Raw genomic sequence first — 19,289 nt, 5'->3', positions numbered from 1 at the left:
AATCCTTATGGAGGTCAGTAGGAAAGTATCTATAAGGATTAGGTTTGGGCATGATGCTGCCTCTTCTTGAAATAAATACCTCTAAAGTGATTCTGCTGGCATCAACAGTGCAGCATTTTGCTAATTTTGTTTACAACTTACAATAGTTTTTAAAACTTTAATACAATTTATACTTTTATCAATCTGTGTTTCTCTTCAAAAGTCAAGCTCATGCATATAAACTCTAAATTATGATTGCCAGTGTTATTCAGCAAATATCACCAATTTCCCTGTGAAATAGCTGAATAATTGTTTTACATTTACATTTATAAATATTAAGTGACCAATTCTGTAGTGTAATGAGTACAAGGAGCTATCTCTAAGTGCAGGGTAACTTGTAGGTGTTTTAAACATTTTATGTATAATTGTATTCATTCAGCTCTAGAATGTGGGTAGAGTATGGTCGTCTGTGGATCATAATAAATATACAAAATAAAAAGAAATATGCATACATTTCTTTGGCATATATAGGAGTTTCTCCCACAGTCTGTCCTGGAGATGGGTTCCCACCAGTACAAATGAGAACAGAAGTCCTGTTTAATGATCCTCTTTCAACACACCTTACAACACACTTGCTAGTAGAGACTGATACCATTTTACTAAACCAAAGACAATGATTCTCCTACAAACAGCAACTGTAAAGCAAAACAACATCAAAGAATCACAGCAGATAGAAAGTTAATGGCCAAAGCTCATGTGAAGTTCTAGACTAAGTAATGATTACTTCTCTTCAGATGCATGCTTTCAGTCACATCTGTACTTTCTGTTATTTAAGCCAAAGTGTTTTGCATTTAAAAGATAAAATGCCTGGGAGGGAACAGTTCATCCTAGAGGATTCGTTATCTTTTGTTGTAACTTTTTAGAAAAGACTTTGAGGGATCAAACAAAAATAATCACAGCTACTGCTAATTTGAGTTTCTTAATGTAGTCCGCATTTCTTAATGGGGAACTGACGAAAAAGAATTAACAGGTTTGGGTTTTTTCTGTGTTGCAAATGTGGCATACTTGCAACTAAATTTTTAACCAGTTTTTCTACTTTATCAATAAAAAAATATATACAGGCGTGCTACCTAAGTGTGACTGTGGGCTATACTTTTTACATGCACATCTGTACTGTTGATATAAATTCAACTTACATTTATTTTATAGGGCTTTTCTCAGTAGTGGGTAATAGCAGTAGCCTGAATTGGTGGTGTTTCCCAAAAGAGTAAGGAAGTCTCTCCTGCCAGTCTCTCACTGTTTTTTACAAACGCTTATGCTGCAGCCAAGGCAACAGCCCACAGCTCAGCATCAGCTGCAAAAGCAGCCCAGGAAAGCAGGTAGATGCATGCAGGATTAATCCTCATTGCAATCTGCATGATTGTATGTGGACATCTAACAAAACCCAAAGTAGTTGTTTTAAACATGTTAGAGGCAGGTGATGTAACAGTGGTTACTACAGTAGCTATTAAGAATGTGCCCATATGCACTGTGATCATGGCTTAGGAGAACAGGGAAGGAGCTCTAGCCCACGTGTTTTTTCATCCTGCCAATTTGGAGAGGTGACAACATATCCTCTAATGTAATTTAGTTTTTAAATTACAGTGTGGCAGTGCATAAGGTTTCCTTATTTGTTCTCTTGAACCCTTATAATCCTTCCTTGGGGAATCTTTGACTTTCTAGATGAGTCCATCCTCATGCTCTGAAAGAACAGGGTTTACCCTTTAAGTTTTCTGGTATGATTGAAATATGTCTTTTGTTTGTAGCACTTGTTTTTGTGTAATTTCTACATGCCAAAGCAGTAGGGTTTTGTGTTTTGGACATTGTTACAGTTTGGCTAATTTATTCTCAAGTACTCCTCTTTCCATAATTTCCTTTTTGTCTGGGAAATCCCACTGATTTAACTAATGAATCTAGTACTGATTTCTGAACAGCTGCTAATAATAAGAAAATTGTCTTGATGGTTATTCTCGAGTCTGGAGAATGAGCATGCAGGCAAGTTATTGGGTCTTTTTTTACTTTCCAGGATGTTTGGCTTGTTTGGAGAGCTCTTATGTCAAATCCCTTTTATCTGTAATTACAAAGCATTATGATTTCATCGTGGTGCCAAGGGACAGCGAATGACTGCAGGGAATATGAAAGCCCATTTGCTTATCGTAAGGCCAACTTTTGGTCACAGTGACATCATTGCCTAAATCCTCAGTGAATTTGTCTGCCTGTAGCTTTAACCCTGTGCATGCTTCCAGGGCTGACCAGAGTTTGTATATGAGCTCTACTGGGAGCAATGGGAAATATATTCTCTTCCCTTCTCTCTTAAAATAGGACGGACTAGACTGCTTGTCCCAGGGAACTTTATAGGCAAATCATATACAAATGATTTTTATCCCCACTTTGAAATAATATCACAAATAATAAACTAATACCACAAAAAGGAATTAATTCATCCTAAGTGATGTAGAAAGTCCATTACGGATGTGTGAATGAAACCTAAGGTTTTGGTAACCTAGTTTTGCATCCTCATTCCAAACCTTTCTACCTCTCTTCAGTGCTTTCAAATGCTTTCTGGGAAGCCAGCAGCGTTATTTATTCAGTCTATAGCTGTGAGCTGACTTGTAGAGGCAGGTTCTTGCCTTGTCTCTTAGACCACATCATCTCTAAAGGGTCATGGCATTGGAGCTGGGGATTTTGGATTTTTAGAGACTGTGACTGCCCGGTAGAGACATGAAGGAACTACTGTCAAATGTTTATATCAGTAATATGTAACAACACGGTTAAAACAGTGTGTGCCTTGGGAGTCTCTCTTTGCAGACATTGTAGCATGTCAGAATATATGCACTTGTAGATACTGAATCAGTCTGTCATGGGGACATTATGCAACAATGTGCAATGGCAGTGTAACAACTCTAAATCTGGGGGAAACCTCTGGTACCTGTATATTACTAATTACAGCTTTCATTTGCTGCTCACTGACGAAACGTGAGAGAGGATTCATTCCTAGGGGAACAGACTTTGTCTCACCTTCGCTGTGGGCATTGAAGGAAAAATAATAGAAGAGTCATAATGGACTTTCAAAGATCATCTAGTCCATCGTTCTTTTTCAAGAAGGGTTCAATGATATCTAAATCATTCTTGACAGAATCAGTTCAATGTTTCTTTGAAATCATTCAGCACTGGAAACTCCACAGCCTCTATATATAATCCATTTCACTGCTTGTCATTCCATGCCATTCAAAAGTTTTTTCTTCTAATACTTAACTAAATCATCCTTATGCCAACTAGTTTTTTTCCTGTCTCCAGTGGGGCATATTATTTTCCTCTTTTCAGCATCTCTTTACACAGATGTAATCACGTCTCTCTGTAGCTGTCATTTCCCTAGAATAAACGGAAGAAATACTCTAACAAAGTTTTATTTTATCTCAGTTTTTCTGTGTTTATCTGTGTAATTTCTAATCTTCTGACCGTTGCTTTTTCTCATTTCTGGAGTTCATTTATAAATTTCTGGATGCTACTTCAGCTAAAGCATTACCCACAGGAGCCAGAAGGATTACATTGTTTACCTTCTCTGTGACATGATAACCCCAAAATCTTTTTACAGAAAAGCTTCTTAGCTCATCATTTCCTACCTTGTCTGTTTTTCATGTCCTCGTGCTAGTAGCGCTTTGCCAATGCTGTTACTGATCTGCAGTGGTGTGAAATAGCTTGGCTCATCAAGACCATTTGAATTCCAGTCATGGCTTATGTGCACTTCTAGTCCCAAATTGTTCCGTTCTGCAAGTGTACACTGTTGCCTGTCCTTTAAGTCATGAGTGAAAATACTCATTAGTACTGAACCTCCAGAAAATTTTACTCAATACATTTGCCTTTCCCTAATCCCTGTTACTTGAATATTGGAGTTGGCACCCATTTTGCAGTAGTTCCATCTAGACGAGTTGAGATGGGAAAAGCGCTTTGGGAAGAGAGAGGTGCTGGAGAGTTAAACACAGGATCATCCTGTTGCGTGATTAAGTCCCCTTCTGTTCCTATTCAGTCTTTCCTGCTCTTTTCCCCTCTTACTTCTGAGCTGAGGTTGTGTTTGTTTGGTTGTTTTTTTGTTTGTTTGTTTGTTTGTTTTTTATTATTTATTTCTTTTCTTTCGTGGTATCATTTATGTACCCTGTGAAATGAGCTGAAATCAATGTGGCAATTAACTCCTCTCCATACTTCTGAGAGCAGTTTTCTTGCCCGTGTTTTGACCCCTGTTGGCTTCACACTTGCACTATTCTCACAAGCACTGTAATCCAAGCAGCAGAACTACTGTATTGCTGTTAGGGCCCCTGCCTTCTGCTAGGATAATGCCAAAGTCCATTGAGATAAATGATCAAAACCCAATACTCTAAGGAGTGGCAGGCAGGAGGAGGTCAGCCTTTTAAAGCACTGCGATGCCAGGGGAGGAGAGGCCTAGCTGAACACCATTAGTGTCCAGGGTGCAATTACTGGATTTGCTGTGGTGTAAATCGAGCAAGCCCTTAAGTCTCGTTTGGTGTTCCTGCCTGTTAGGTAATTCTGCTTCCAATGTAAGATCTTTGGAGAAGGGTACTCTGTTTCTAAAGGAAACATGCAAGCAACTTCATGATGCCATCTAAATAGTGTCTTATTGTCAGTTACTGACTATATGATGTCTTTAAAAAAATAAATTAAAAAGGTCTGCATTTGTTAAATATCAATGGACCAACGTCAACACCGATGTCTGTGTATGTCACCTGTTACTTGCATTACTGGTGCTAGAAGCAAAGAAGCTAAAGACTCAAATGGTTTCACAGTAAGTTATGGCTGCACTGCTCTTTGCATTTGACACACTCCTGTCAGGTGAAGTCATACTATGAAAAGTTCATATATGTTAATGCTTAGCTATGGCATTATACTGTTTCCTAAATCTGACACAGACCTTGAGGCTCTCCACCCCATTTATGCAACACAGGAACTTGACTGAAATTTGTCAGTGGGTTGAAATGTCTAGTGGTGGAGCTTACACAACTTGAAGTAGTCTGTCCACCGCTGAATCTTATCTCTAGGAAGATTTTCTGAATATTTAAGGTGCATAATATACACTGTACCTGAAGAATCTTGTTTTGACTCCACAGATTCACACAGATTCACAGATTTCTCTAGGTTGGAAGAGACCTCAAGATCATCGAGTCCAACCTCCGACCTAACACTAAGTACTCCACTAAACCATATCCCTAAGCTCTACATCTAAACGTCTTTTAAAGACCTCCAGGGATGGTGACTCCACCACCTCCCTGGGCAGCCCGTTCCAATGCTTAATAACCCTTTCGGTAAAGAAGTACTTCCTAACATCCAACCTAAAACTCCCCTGTCGCAACTTTAGCCCATTCCCCCTCGTCCTGTCACTAGGCACGTGGGAGAATAGACCAACCCCCACCTCTCTACAGCCTCCTTTCAGGTAACTGTAGAGAGCGATGAGGTCGCCCCTGAGCCTCCTCTTCTCCAGGCTGAACAAGCCCAGCTCCCTCAGCCGCTCCTCGTAAGACCACCATACATGAAGAGTTCTACTCTCTTTTCAGTGTCTCTTTGTTATAAATTATATAATCTGTACATAGTATCTCTCTTCTGTTGTCTTCTCTGAAGTATAAAAAATATTTTTTTCATGGTTTTCCTGTGTTTTCTGCACCTCTGCTTATTCATACTGACTATTTAAGTAATAACTGATTACAGTAATCTTACTGGTTTTTCCCTTTCTGGTACTTTCCAGATGACCTGTATATTTCTGGAAGCTTGATGGCCAAAGCTTGGCACAGTGTTCAGCTGAGGCTTTATTACAGCTGAGCGGAGTGGGAAGATCACTCGATGTGATTTTTCTATTTGGCCTGTCTGATTTTCTTGACTCATATTCAGTTTGTATCGTGCTGTAATTCCCAGACCCCTGTTTTGCAGATCTGCTGCCTGAGTTGTTCTTCCCAAACTTGTATGTCTGTGCTCTTAATTCCTGCTTAGAATATGTGATAAGTATGCGTATATAGTGGTATGCATTAATCCTTGGTGCTGCATCCTGTTTATTTTACTCCACCACTCTTAATTGGTAAGCACTTTTTGATTCTTATTTTGCCTTCCCATTTTAATTCGGTGGGAGTAATACTTTTCCTTACTGACTTAGACAATGAAATACAAATATAGTTTGATATTTAGAAGTAAAACTTTAGAAGAAAGCTTCTTGATTCTTCTTTGTGGTTCATTTTAGAGGATTACTGGTAACAATGTTGTTCCATTATGGCCATACTTTCCAGCAGGCTAATTTAACCCCCATTTCCCAAATTTCTTATGAAAATGTGAGATAAGACAGAATCGGAAGTCTTGATAAAGTGCATGATATCTACCGCTACTTGCCATCTTCTTGGTTGGACACGTTGGCATTAGGAACGAGCAGCTGACTTTTCAGATGTCATTGGTTGAACGCAGGACAGAAATCTGCACTTCTGATCGGGATGCTCCAGGAGATATTTTCTCTGCTCACCAATAGAGAGCCAAAAGTGTCTTTCTTGCTAGCACCTCCATCAGTCTGAAGTTTTGGATGAGAAACCTATAAAACAGCTTTCTGGCAAATCCTCCTCCTCTTGCTGAGAGCAGGAGATGAAAACTGATGAGAGCAGAGGGCTCCTTACTCTACCACATCTTCAAGCTTTATATACAGGAATATGCACAGGGGGTATTAGGATTCTGTGTGTATGCAAAATAGTCTCCCAAGGGAAACAGGCATGTCATACAGCTTGAGAGATCGTACAGCTTGAAAATAGTAGAAAACATGATATGGAATAGTATGCTTGGAGATAAGATGCTTTTTATTCCCATCTGTGCTTCAGGGGTTGAGTTGGCAGCAAATATAAAAACCTTTACTAGGCAACAGAAAAGATCAAAAATATAGTATATGCATGGCAAGGCCTGGGATACAGCTTTGGCAGGAGGTAGCATACATCCCAACTGGATAATAAAAGCAGGTCTGGGGATTAACGTAGAGTGTGAACTTTACAAATGTTTTTTTCTAATGCTATGTCAGTTTTTGAAGAACCTTTATGGATGATGTTTTTTGAGCTCTAGGTAAAATCCCTTTGAATAGAATTATTGAAGAGAAGCCCCTACACTCTATTATTTTTCTGGCATTCATTATTGTGCAACATATGGATGTGTCCCTCTGTGGAGGTTGTGTTGTCTGTCTCAGCTGCTATTCCACATTGATAAAAATACTGGTTCTCTTCTCACTTGTATGTATTAACAGCTTGAGTGTAAGTGAACATACATGCCACAGGTTCTGGAGACTTATGATCTCCAAGAGGGAAAAAAAATCTCTGTTTATTATGGTATATCTCACGTGGTTCCCTTTTGCAGCTGACAAAGGGGAAATTAGCAGATGGTGTAAAACCTCTGTAGTTATTAACAGGCAGTGCTATCAATTCTATATAGCTTTTCTTGTGGCAGTCTTTAGTCACCTCTTCATTTTTGTAACCTTTCTCTTGATCTAGTAGGCATTTTTGATAATCTATCTTTTCCTTAGTTTTCTGTTTGTTGATGGGAATATGATCTTTCTGATATTAACAAAGCCTACCAGCCAAACAGAAACAACCAATCAAAACCCAAAGCCAATGCAGAGAAGAGAGGGAAAAATAACATAACCTCTTTGTAAAGTTAATGCCCTTTGCTTAAGGAGGTTCTGACAAGGTGGGTGTCGGTCTCTTTTCTCAGGTGACTGGTGATAGGATGTGGGGCAACAGCATCAAGTTGCACCAGGGGAAGTTTAGGTAGGATACTAGGAAGAATTTCTTTATCGAGAGGGTGGTTGGGCATTGAAACGGGTGCCCTGGGAGGTGGTGGAGCCCCCATCCCCAGAGGTATTTAAGAGACCTGGTGCTAAGGGACATGGTTTAGCAGTGGACATGTGTTAGGTGATGGTTGGACCTGATGATCTTAAGGGTTTTTTCCAACCTAAATGGTTCTGTTTCTGTATTAATGCAAGTTTGCTGCAGTTAGTGTTGGTAATACACCCTTTGGCTAATGTTCTGTAACACTGACAGCATACGTGGAAGGTGTAGCTCACCTTACTATCTGCTCTGTGTCTCTTTTTTGGTGCTTCTTTTCACATACATATATGTACATATGTGTATGTGTAGGTGTAAGAGATGCAACAAATGTTCCTCCCATTTTCAGATAAGACAATAGAAAAGAGTATTCAAGGTTAACAATTGCTGTAGTGTTTTACAAAGAATAGCCATGCAGTTTTGTCTCTTGTATTTTTCTGAAACTGTGACCCATCCTAAAAGGTCATCATTGAAAGTGAAGAGATATAATAGAACTTGCTGAAAAGCCATTAGTAGAAAGTCAGCTTCGTCTTTCCCTGGAGTTGATTAAATGCTTCGCTTCAGTCTCTGTAGTACTTTTGTATGAGAAAGTATTGTTACACAATGCTTGTGGCTGTAATACAGATATGGAGAATGGGACTTGGGCTGTTAAAGACTTGACAGTATCTCTTTACTTAAGAGTAGCATCTCTCTTCGACCTCTTTACTCTCACTCCACACAGACATGATCTTGCAAATTTTCCTATTATGAAAAAAAAAATCTTTAAAATGACATAATAGATTTTGTAGTGTATATAGGAATTTTTGACACAGTAAATTTTTCTGTTACCAACCTGTCAAGGAAGTGCAACCCCCAAAATAACTGAATTGTGCTTATGAGTAAATCTAGGGGTCGTAAAAGTGGTTTCCTGACAAATACTTAATTTAACACTGTTGTCTGTGGACAATACAATCTCAACTAATAATAAAATAAATCGTACACAGTGAAGTAACAGCATGTGGGATACTTGTACTTAGTGTGGCATTTTAATTTTGTGTAGAAGCTTGAAAAATATTGTAACAGGTAAGCAGTCAAATATTAATTAAGAGTCAAAGAAACTTTTAAGGCAGGAGTTTCTAAGAAGCCATGTAGCAAATGGAAATTAATTTTGAACTGAGCTTCAAGCTTCAATATATATTGTGATGCTATCTGTAGAAAGTGTTTAGTTTTGTACCTGAACTGTGATGATTTTATGCAGACCTTATTTTCCTAATGGCCACAGTGGCTGTCTTTCACGTGGGATTTTGGACACTCATGTTGGAGCCAAGCAGCATCCTAAGGATGTATGTCTCCCCTACTCATTATGTGCTGTGTCAAAGTTACAAGACAACCAGGCAGATGAGATACTGGCAGGATAATTGCATTTTGCTACCAGGCAATATTGCAGCTATTATTCTGTTGAAATGCAGTCTCAGCAGTGACTGAGTCCAGGAGATGTGCGCACTCCTGTCATGTACCTGTCGCATCCCCTTTCATATACCATTTAGTTGGCTGATTAAAAAAAAACACACTTATAGTGGAGCCTAAAAAGGGTTGCATGTTGAAGAGGTGAGTGAATTTGTGTTTCTATGGGTTTTGGTTTTAACATCTGCACACTGACAAGCCTGCAACCAATTCAGCGGTGCAGGGTCAGGGCCTTTGCTGTCAGAGCCATGCCATACAGTGTTGTATGTCCTGCTCTGTTTAACAGGGCGCCTTTGTTATGAGTACTCTTAGCATTACACCTTTTAGATGCATCTCTTAGGACAGAAAGAAACAACCTTACAAATCACTGTTAGTAGAAGCCAGAACAGTTTGCTCTGCATAGGCAGGCTTGTACAGAGCCTTGCACATAACAGCATACACAAGCTGTCTCTGCCTTAATGGATCCTGTCAAGTTGCTCGCTATCACTCTTAGTATTATCATTCCCCAAGCAGTAATGGTAAAATACATTACAACATTGAAGGACACTTTTCATCCCTAAAGTTTAGACTATGTCTTCTTTAGAATGTCACATTCTTTAGTATTTCATTTTCAAAAGCATGGAAGTAAATCAGGTCTATAGATCCCATCTTCAAAGTGATTTAAGGCCCCTGAAATGTAGTCAGGCAGTTAGGTGGATTTTCCAAAGCGGTGTTAATCTTTGATGGTTGCAAACACCAAATGCTTTAGGGAGTCGGGCTCCAAAGTTCACAAAACTGATTTGGAAAAGGTTGTAATGTGTGTGTGTGTGCAGGCACATACAGGTGTACATGGAGAGGAAGGTGTTTTTTTGGTTTGTTTTTTTTCCGAGACTACTGCATAGTTACGGAAGTTGAGAGCTGAAGAGAGGTGTTAGGTGTGATGGGATACTCAAGAAGACTTGTAGGGGTTCTCCAGAGAGAGCATCAGTTTTGAAAATACTGCACAGTTCTCCTGACGTGAGCAGTGGGAAGTAGCCACTGAAATCACTTTTTAGGACACACAGTCAGCTACCCCAGCCACATGGGCCAGCTCGGTGAGAACTCTGAGAGGGCCGAGTGGACGGCTTTGGAGGGAGCTGTTTTATTTTGGGGGCATAGTGGATGTGTTTGAAGCCTTCTTATTTTTTTACTGAGTTGTATTTACTTTTGTAACCACCACCAACAAACGTAGTACATTCCTGTGAAATACATGTGGCATATGGTAAAGGCAGTACTAATGCAACAGCAGTCCAGTCTGTGTCTTTCGATTGCACAATTGTTTTCATTCACAGTGTGTGAGGGAGTCAACAGGAAGTCTCTGTGCTCAGCAGTCAGTGCTATCCCCTGCAGAGCGCCTAGCAAAAATCCCTACTGAAGTATAACAGTGCTTTGCAAACTTGAGATTCTTGACAGAAGAGTAGTCATCATTCAGCTTTCTCCTCACCCCTGTAAGGAACTGTTAAGGACAAAGCGAAACCTAGTTTCTCTTCACCTGCAGTGGAGAAAAAGAGTACAATTATGGTATTTTATGATTTTGTTGCTTAACGAAATAGTAAGTAACAGGTAAAGTGCTCTTTCCCTTGGGGACCAATTACTTTGGGGAATTATATGCATTCACATTGGCAAAGGTCTCTCAAATAATAACTGCTGTGATGATCAAAATGTTAGTGTGAGCCCACATACTGGAGAATGAAAATGAGGCCAACAATTGCATGCTGTAAAGATGAGAACGTGCTGCTGCTCGGGCGGCATTAGTGACTTCACTGACACACCTGCTGCTTGGTAAGACTCGTTTCCTTGACAAAATAATCCTGCCAATGACCACTCAAAAGCCTGGTGATTATTCCCATTTTTCAGTGCCGGTTAGTAGCTGAACCTCAGGCTGAGCAGCTGCACTGCCTGACGTATTCTCTTGACTGGAAATCATCACTGCTGATAGCCTGTTGTGCTTCCAGCCTTATTTATTGCTAGGGATGCACACAACACTTGGTGGGCAAGTTCAGATGATGAACTCTGCCAGTGAAACATCAACCCCTATTAACAGGCAGTGATGCCTCATAATTTAAATGCAGGAGAAGCTGCTAAGCAAAGCAAGCTAGTGTTGACTTAATAGACAAGATGCGGCTCTGTGTGTAACAGCAGAAAGCTGAAGCCCTGAATAGACCAGAAAAAAAAAATCCTCTACCTTTAGTAAGGAAGAAAAAAATGTAAAATTTAAACAGTTTTGGGATGCAAAATTGTTCTCAAGTTATCTGCAGAGAAAGAGAGGCACAAAGACCCTCTTCATGCACCAGTGAAGGTCCAGATCTGCCATAATACTGCCTCACGCACCTGGGTACAGGTACTGTCTCACTCTTTTCACTTATGTGAAGGAGAGCAGCAGTGACAGATTAGGATGCTAGAGTTGTCTCAGCCTCAAGTAAGCAGGCATTCATTGCTTCTGCTTCCCAAAAAGGGAGCCTAAACTCTGAGGGTGGAAAATGAAGTGGAAATGAAGGAAGAATGTTGCTCTTGAAGTAATACTGTTATCTTGCCGGAAGAATGGGGTCCTGGGATGGAGAGGACCTATCCAGGGAGCCCTGGACTATTCAGGCATTTTTTATTTGGCAGATAATGATGTTGAAAAAAACATGAAAACTAGGGACCGATTTCCTTCCAATGTCAAGAAGTGTAATTTGTTGGCACTGGTGATAAATACGTCCATCTCATATTTTGCTAACCTGGTAGAGCCAGCAGGGCTGAGTGGGGTGTGTCAAATTCTTCTTGGTGCACGTTCTGCAGAAGCATTTACTATGTCCAGTCAGCTGCATTGGTCTGCCTGCAGCTTTTGCAGATATGCAGAATAGAAACAGAATCCTAATTTGGCCCCAGCTTTCATTAGTGCAGCTGGATGGGGAGGAAAGTCCTGGTTTAATGCTAACGTTCCAGATCAGGTTGGCGGGTAGGAGGACACAGCTTACTTGCAGACTGAGCAAATTCAAGTCTGGGAATTTCTAAAGCATAAAGTGTGAATTCCAAGAATTGTTTTTTACAGCCGCTTTTCAAATTAGAGCTGTATGTTGGTGTTTACATTGAAAGTTTTCCCCTGGGGTTTTAGCTGTAATAGCATTTGCTGGCTCTTTTCTTTTTTTTCCCATCTGTAGGCTGAGATTAATGTGCTATTATGTCACATTTTTCAAATGAATTGATTTAGTGTTTTAGCATAAAACATTGAAGTTTATCTTCCCTCATTAGTCACACTCATCTGCCATTACCCTCCTAAACATGGTCCTAGACAATGTATAGCAGGAGAGCCAGCTGGGCTGATTGTGCAGTTTGCTAGAGCAGCATGCAAGTGCTGCAAGAGGCGTGCTCGGAGAGTAATAATCCAAGGTCCAATGGTAAACTGATATTGCCCAGCCTCTTTCTTCATCTCTTCTTTGTGAGATGCAAGATATCCACTCTTTGACATTAAGCCTGTTCTTAACTGAAAACACTGCTTATTTACTGGGGAAACACTAAGCTTGATAAGCTTGAGTTTGAGTCCTAAGCCATCAGGTAAGACTTGCGTGCTCTTTTGTGGGCTACCCATAGTGGGAACTGCAGAGTATGACGTGAGAGATCGTCTTGTGCATCTCTTCTCTTCATGTGGGTGGAAGCTGGATAGTGTGGTCAGAACCCAATGGGAATGTAATGCAAGTGTATGTAAGTCACACCTTGTAAATTGGAACGGTGTCATGACAGGTCCTCCAGGTGACCTGTAGAATACTGCCATTATATGCTGCATTTTCTGCAAAACTACTGGTAAATCCATAATTTTTTCTATGATTAGTAAACCTCAGATTTTGTTCTCCCAAACCAATCTTGTTTCTAGAGGATTAATTACCAGGAATTTTCCGAGTAGTTCCTCATATTTAATATAGCCAACAGTGTTAATAATTAGTTTTACTCCATTGGGACTTCATTATTGGACTAATAAAGGATTTATTTGTTTTTACTTAGGATTTAAATGTATCCTGGAAGCTATTTCTTACTGACCATGTAATAGTATTTTAGAAACAATCCATAGAGCAAGTTGTTGTATAACTTTACATGAACAGGGCTTTCATTCGTCCTTTGTGGCTGAAAGTAGCTTTCATACCCAAGCTAGCATGGCATCTGCACTATTAATAATATGCATTGTATTAATACTGATATAACTGACAAAAGTTATCTGAAGTAATATAAAAACAATAGACTTAGTCATATGGCTTTCCCACCAAAAATTGTTATACAGTTGGTATAACAATTAATAGGTATAGGCTGCCCAAGGAAACTTACAACATGAATACGATCAGCTTTAAATTTGCAACAGTAAGAACATGTCCTGGAAAATAGTAGAGAAAATGAGATTTAATTATTAAATTAAATCAAATGGCCACAAATGAAGATGGAGAAAAGGATGTGACACAAGTCTGTGGAGGGGAGCTAGGAGCAAACTTTCGGAGAGCAGATCCAGAGAAGATGCTTTTTGTTTTGTTCAGGAAGAGACTATTAATGGTTTAGTGGGAAGGGCACTAGAAAGAATATGGTGCATAGGAGAGAAACTCAGTGCAGCTTGGTGAGTATGACAAACAGAGGAAAGATGTAGACAGTTACATCTGAGAAAGATCATGTTTGAAAATTCCAGAGGTCTGCAAGGAGAGAAGCTGAAAGGCAAATGAAAATAACTTCTGCTATGCTGATTGATGTGTGCATCCCACAACTTGCAGATGGGATGAGGTTGAGGTATGTAGTGATTTTGTGCCTTCCTAATTCTGAGTTATTTGGGGGTCTGGAGAGATGTTGATGGATGTGAGATTACACATGGGACCTCTGTAAGGACTAGCGCATGCTTCATGCCTTTTCTGGTGTTTTGATGTTAGGTTGGAAAGGCAGGAACTGGGCTTTTTTGGAGTTTTTTTGACACTCTGATAAGAGTCATGGCTTCTTATGAATCGTGAATGAATTGTTTAAAGAATTTGCAGTAAACCATGCACTGAGCTGATTCTGAAGGTAGGTAGGTATCCTGATTCCTTGTTTCTTCAGAAATTCACCCAACATCACTGCAGCAAAGCAAAGAGAAGAAACTACCAAAACACTCCTCCCTTCAGAGGGTTCTGTTCACGGTCAGGTTTACGAGCCATTAGCAGTAATGAGAACCTATAAAGGACATTTCTGTTCCAGCTGGCTTGGTGAACAGATGTTGTGTACGGGTTTTTCTGTAGTGAAAGTATAAAAAATCTGAAGCAATGTACACCAGTGTTTCATCTGTGCTTGCTGGGTAGCTCCAGTCCCAGGAAGCAGTTGAAGCTTACTGCAAAACTCCCATGCAGTCATGAGGAACAGGATCTGGACCTATGCATTCTTACCTTATTTTTCTGTCCTCAAAACTGTAATTTAACTGATCAAGTGACACAAGCTGTGTCACATGGAACTTTGAAAGGCATGCATACCTGGTATGTATTGTTACGTTGCACGTAACATACATTGCACATATGTAATATGTACGACGTGTCTGCTTTCCAAAGAACCTCCTGTTCACAAGACTACCAGCAGAATCAAGCCATCATATGTGCTGAGATGAACACTGCTGGCTTCAGTGAAAGGTTCCAGAAGCTCAGTTAGTTCTCAAAAATTGACTCAATAATAAAAGCTTAGGAACAAGCCAGCAAGTTGGATTCACATAGAATCAGTTTTTATTGCCAGGTAAGAAATTCATATTAATATAGTGAATACATATGTTTACAAATAAACATTCTTAAAAAACAAACAAACATTTTTTATTGTAGGAAGTATTATTGGTATCATAAACTCTGTAGTTAACAAGTATTAACACAGCTTTACTTACAGAACATACAGTTACTAAAATATTTCCACATAAAATATGCTCAAGTTACACGAAACCTGTGTAAATTAGAGTGCAGCTGTAATGTGTATCTAAAGCATATGGATTAACAGCAACATTCCATAAAAGGTCAAATTAAGTCAGCCAGTTGTGAAGGCAATAAAAATTAAAGGAATAAAAGTCAGATAATGGAGAGTCTGGGTTGTGTGCAAAGTATTTGTCCCGTGGGCTTTGTCCACTTCTGATAGTCTTAAAACATATGATCATACAATTTAGCAGCACACTTATGGAGGGGTGCCAGTGCTCTCAGGATGCAAATCAATCTTGAGATAGCTTAAAAAAAATGGTCTTTCCACTTAACCGTATTTGAAATTCTTAGCCCTTGCATCCTTCAGACTGAGAAGAAACACTGCCAGTCAGTTGAGTACAGTAAGAAATGCCACTTCCAATTCTTGTTACAACATAACAGCTCTCACTCCTCCCTGCATACTCTTCCAAAACTAATCTCAAGAAGAATTGACAGCTGGTGAGAATTCAGCTGTAGTAAGATAGCTAGTTAGGATTCAGCCAAATGACTTGTTCTGGGGGAAGGGCAGGAATTTAAGTGAAAGACTGAGTGTGTTGCCTGCCGTCGGGCTGGTGCAGCACTGCCTGCCCATCCCAACTCTGCTTACCTCACCGTGGATGTGCAGAGGCGTTACAGGCCCAAGGCCACAAGGCTGCTACCAGGGCCCAGTTCAAGAGCGGTTTTATTCATACAAACAAGGCATCCAGCTCATCAGAGCTGCAGCCAAAACCACGAGTCCAGTTGTTTGTTTAGTTTAAACCCAGACCTCTTTGACGTCTGAGGCTAGTCCAGTAGATTCTTCCATCAAATAGTCTGCCAAGAGGGAACGCTACCATAGAAAGCCAAACAATAGAGACAATATACCATATAACATTTAATTGAACTACAAAGAAGAACTACTATGGCTAAAAGCAAATACAAAATGAGAGACTAGAGGGAAAAAAGTTTAAGTTGGGAAAATGGAGAGGCTAACTCAATAGTCTTGACTGTGCAACCACTGCATGGAGATGGAGTTCAGTTCCCCTTCAGGACAAACAGAGAGGCCGAGCAGGACAGAACCCTTGTCATCCTTAGCAAAACATGAGGAAATAGCATAAAGGAACAGAGGGGCCACTTTGAGAAACAAGACTGTCATTGAACAATAGTAATACAGTAAAGGCACCACCCACGCTTATTTTCAGTCTGAAGCAGTTGAAGATAGGCAAAACATTTAGGTGAAGTAAAAGTCCTGACAGTCTGCAAAGTGAGAATTGTCACCATCTGCCTGAAAACAGGAGGACTGAGAGGAATTTTTTGATGCCCTTATTCCTCCAGCAGCTTTCTGTGTCATATGATATCTCTCTTCTTGTTTTGGAGGTTCCCAAAAATTTCAAATCAAACAAAGTAAACTGAAATAAAATCTTCTGATGTTTGTTATCATCCCCAGAACTCTCTATCAGCCATAAAGGTCCCACATGCTCTTAATCGTAACAGTATTCTTGAATTCCAGGTGAAGAGAGTCTTTGTCCCTTATTGTATATATATTTTTTGCACTTTCTATAGGATGGTATACAATAATAGATGTTAGGAGTTGTACCAAGATGCTTGCTCTTGGCTTTTCACAGGTCTAGTGATTGTTAATAGGTTTTATACAAAATTCCTCACTGAAATAGTATATTACAGTGTATTGTTCTCTCTTTCTTCCTCTGTCTCAAGGCAGGAGCATAGAGTAAATGTTTAAGCAGACATAAAGTTTCTCTAGATTGTGCTACTTCTCATCATGGATTTTAGTTTCAAGTAAAAAAATTTAGTCACAAGGGTTTGTGTTCCATTGTGAAATACAAATGGAGTTTATAATTCAACCTTCAGTGTGTATTGCTGAATGGTATTAACCCACTCTTCGGTCTGCACTTGGCTGGCTACCAAACGTGTCCAGGTGGAAGTTCCTTCTTTCCTTCCTTCTTTCCTTTCTTCTTTCCACTCCCATGTTTGTTTTTTCATTTTTTATATTTAAATTTATTTTTTGCCTTTCAGTTGAGTGTTTGTGTTGTGTGTATATTTGTGTGTGGTTTTTAAAGGATTTCTTTAAAATAAAAAAAAAAAAAAAAGGAAAGAAAAACTCAAACAGTTACTTCTGTCTTGCTGTTGGTTATGAAGTATGGCTGTGGGCCCAAATAATGCTGGCTCCGGGTTGTCAGTGGGTCGCTTAACGTCGGGTCGCCCATACCGTGCTTTCCCTTGTTCGCGTATGCTTGCCGTCTAAGAGACTGGTCGTTGGGATCCCAGGTCTTGTAGTGGGAATTGTAGCCTAATGGGTGCGTGTGGATCTTTGCCATTTTGGACTTCTGCCCGTTCTGTTTGGTTAGGCCACTGTCGATTGTGTATGCTCTGTCGTCTTCTATGCGCACTGGGTGGAGCGGCAGGCTCCCCTTGGCAGCCAGCTCTGCAAGGTGGCGGCGTTTGGTATAGAAGTCATCGTTGACTTTGTCAGCTGTTTGGATTAAAAAGGGGGAGGGAACAAAAAATTAGTTAGACACAAGAAACTGTTGGGCGGTTTGTAATAGGTCGTGCACAAGTCATCTGTGGAGCCGATATGATTACACGTATGCCAGCAGAAGAAATCCATGCCACCCCCTCCCCCTGATTTTTCTCTCTGTAGTATATCTGTGGATGGTATTATGCTAGGCATTATGTGGATGTATATGCAGACAAAGACCTGCTGTCCTTTAGCAAAAGACTGTCCCTGGCAAAATCACTCAGGTTATGCTGATATTTATTACTATGGGGACATGTCCTGTGGATCTTACTTCACTTGCACTGCTTTAGCATGAAAGGCACTTTTAGAAGGTCTTCTATAATTCATTTTGGATAACCAAGGGATAAAGGCAGTTCTACCATTCTGCTGATCATACACTGCTCCTCTCACATAGCATAGGAAGTTTAGGAACTGTTCAGAATTATACAGGCTTTCTCTGAAATGCAGACATCTTGGGATGCCCTGTTGCACCAGAGGACATCCTTTAAATGCAAGGGGTGGTTGGATGTTTAACCGAGCCAGTGGTAAGGTCCAGCTGTGTGAGGAGGACCACCTTATGCTGAGTAATGCCTCAGGGCAAAATAAAGAATGGGATCACTTCTGAACGGTTGGAAGTTCACTTATGCTTTATGGGGCTGCTAATATTTTGGGCTGCTGAAGGTTAGGTATTTACACTGTGATTTTACAGACAATGAAAATCTTAAATTCCTGGTCCTGACATCATTTTCCAGGGGCAGTGCTGCTATGATATACAGCAACAGCCCAGCCAACAAGTACAACATTGCAGTTATCAAATTAGGATTTTGCCCTCTGCGATTTTCTGGACAAGTGTATGCTTTTGCTCAACTTTGATTGTTGTTGTGGCTGGCATTTATTTGGCCTTGCTTAAAAATATGAACCATACTCAGGAAGCTGAAGGCATTCTGCAGCAGCCCAGGAATTCATTTAAATTTTGAGACTGAGCATCAGGGGCTTAGGGGAAGCTTAACCGAATTTCATTTTTTAAGAGCTTACTTGTACATAAAGAGGCTTTATGTACCCCCTTCAAAAATCTAGATGTGGATTTCACATAGGGCCAAGTATATAGATTAACTAACACAGTGGTACATCAGCCATCTGTGGTGTGCCTTGAGTATGTGACAGTGTCAGCTGGGATTTGACTTTTGCTGTGCCCCAGCTAGATCCATCTATTTTCCTTGAAGCTACAAAAGATAAGGCTTCTCTGCTGAAGTTTTGTATATCTCTCTGTACAGCTCAGCACCACTTGCCTTTGGGACAAGTAGGATTTTAATTCCTTGCACCGTTTTGTTTATTGTCCCTCTTTTTCTCTCTTCCCAGTATTGCTAGGAGGCTTTTGCAGCACTCTAAATTGTCTCCTTCTCTCTAGTTCTGGACTGGATCCTTATGCAAGGTAGTGAAATTTCCATGAGCACCACATTAATCTTCAAGATCAGGCTTCAATTCTGCATCCCCCTTGTTTTGGCACCTCAAGGGGAAAGAATATTACCAACAGCACTTGCAGTTTATCATCTGATG

At 40.1% G+C, this 19,289-nt stretch overlaps 1 protein-coding gene and 1 long non-coding RNA gene across 5 annotated transcripts in view; one reads left to right on the top strand and one right to left on the bottom strand.

Annotated features, from left to right (window-relative positions):
* The window catches only part of LOC310882273, a 247,681-nt gene that overhangs the window by 42,210 nt on the left and 186,182 nt on the right, over nt 1-19,289 (top strand). The window lies entirely within an intron of this gene.
* Nucleotides 15,000-19,289, bottom strand: part of SHISA9 (shisa family member 9) — a 180,186-nt gene continuing 175,896 nt past the window's right edge. For both annotated transcript variants that reach the window (XM_083800756.1, XM_083800755.1), the window contains one exon: nt 15,000-17,708. In XM_083800756.1, the coding sequence (XP_083656882.1) occupies nt 17,338-17,708 (371 nt within the window). In that variant the 3' untranslated portion in view covers nt 15,000-17,337. The remainder of the gene's footprint in view (nt 17,709-19,289) is intronic.

This window comes from Anser anser, assembly GCF_964211835.1.
Source record: "Anser anser genome assembly, chromosome: 15".
Classification (NCBI taxonomy): Eukaryota; Metazoa; Chordata; class Aves; order Anseriformes; family Anatidae; genus Anser; species Anser anser.
This window is presented reverse-complemented; position numbering and strand designations above follow the sequence as displayed.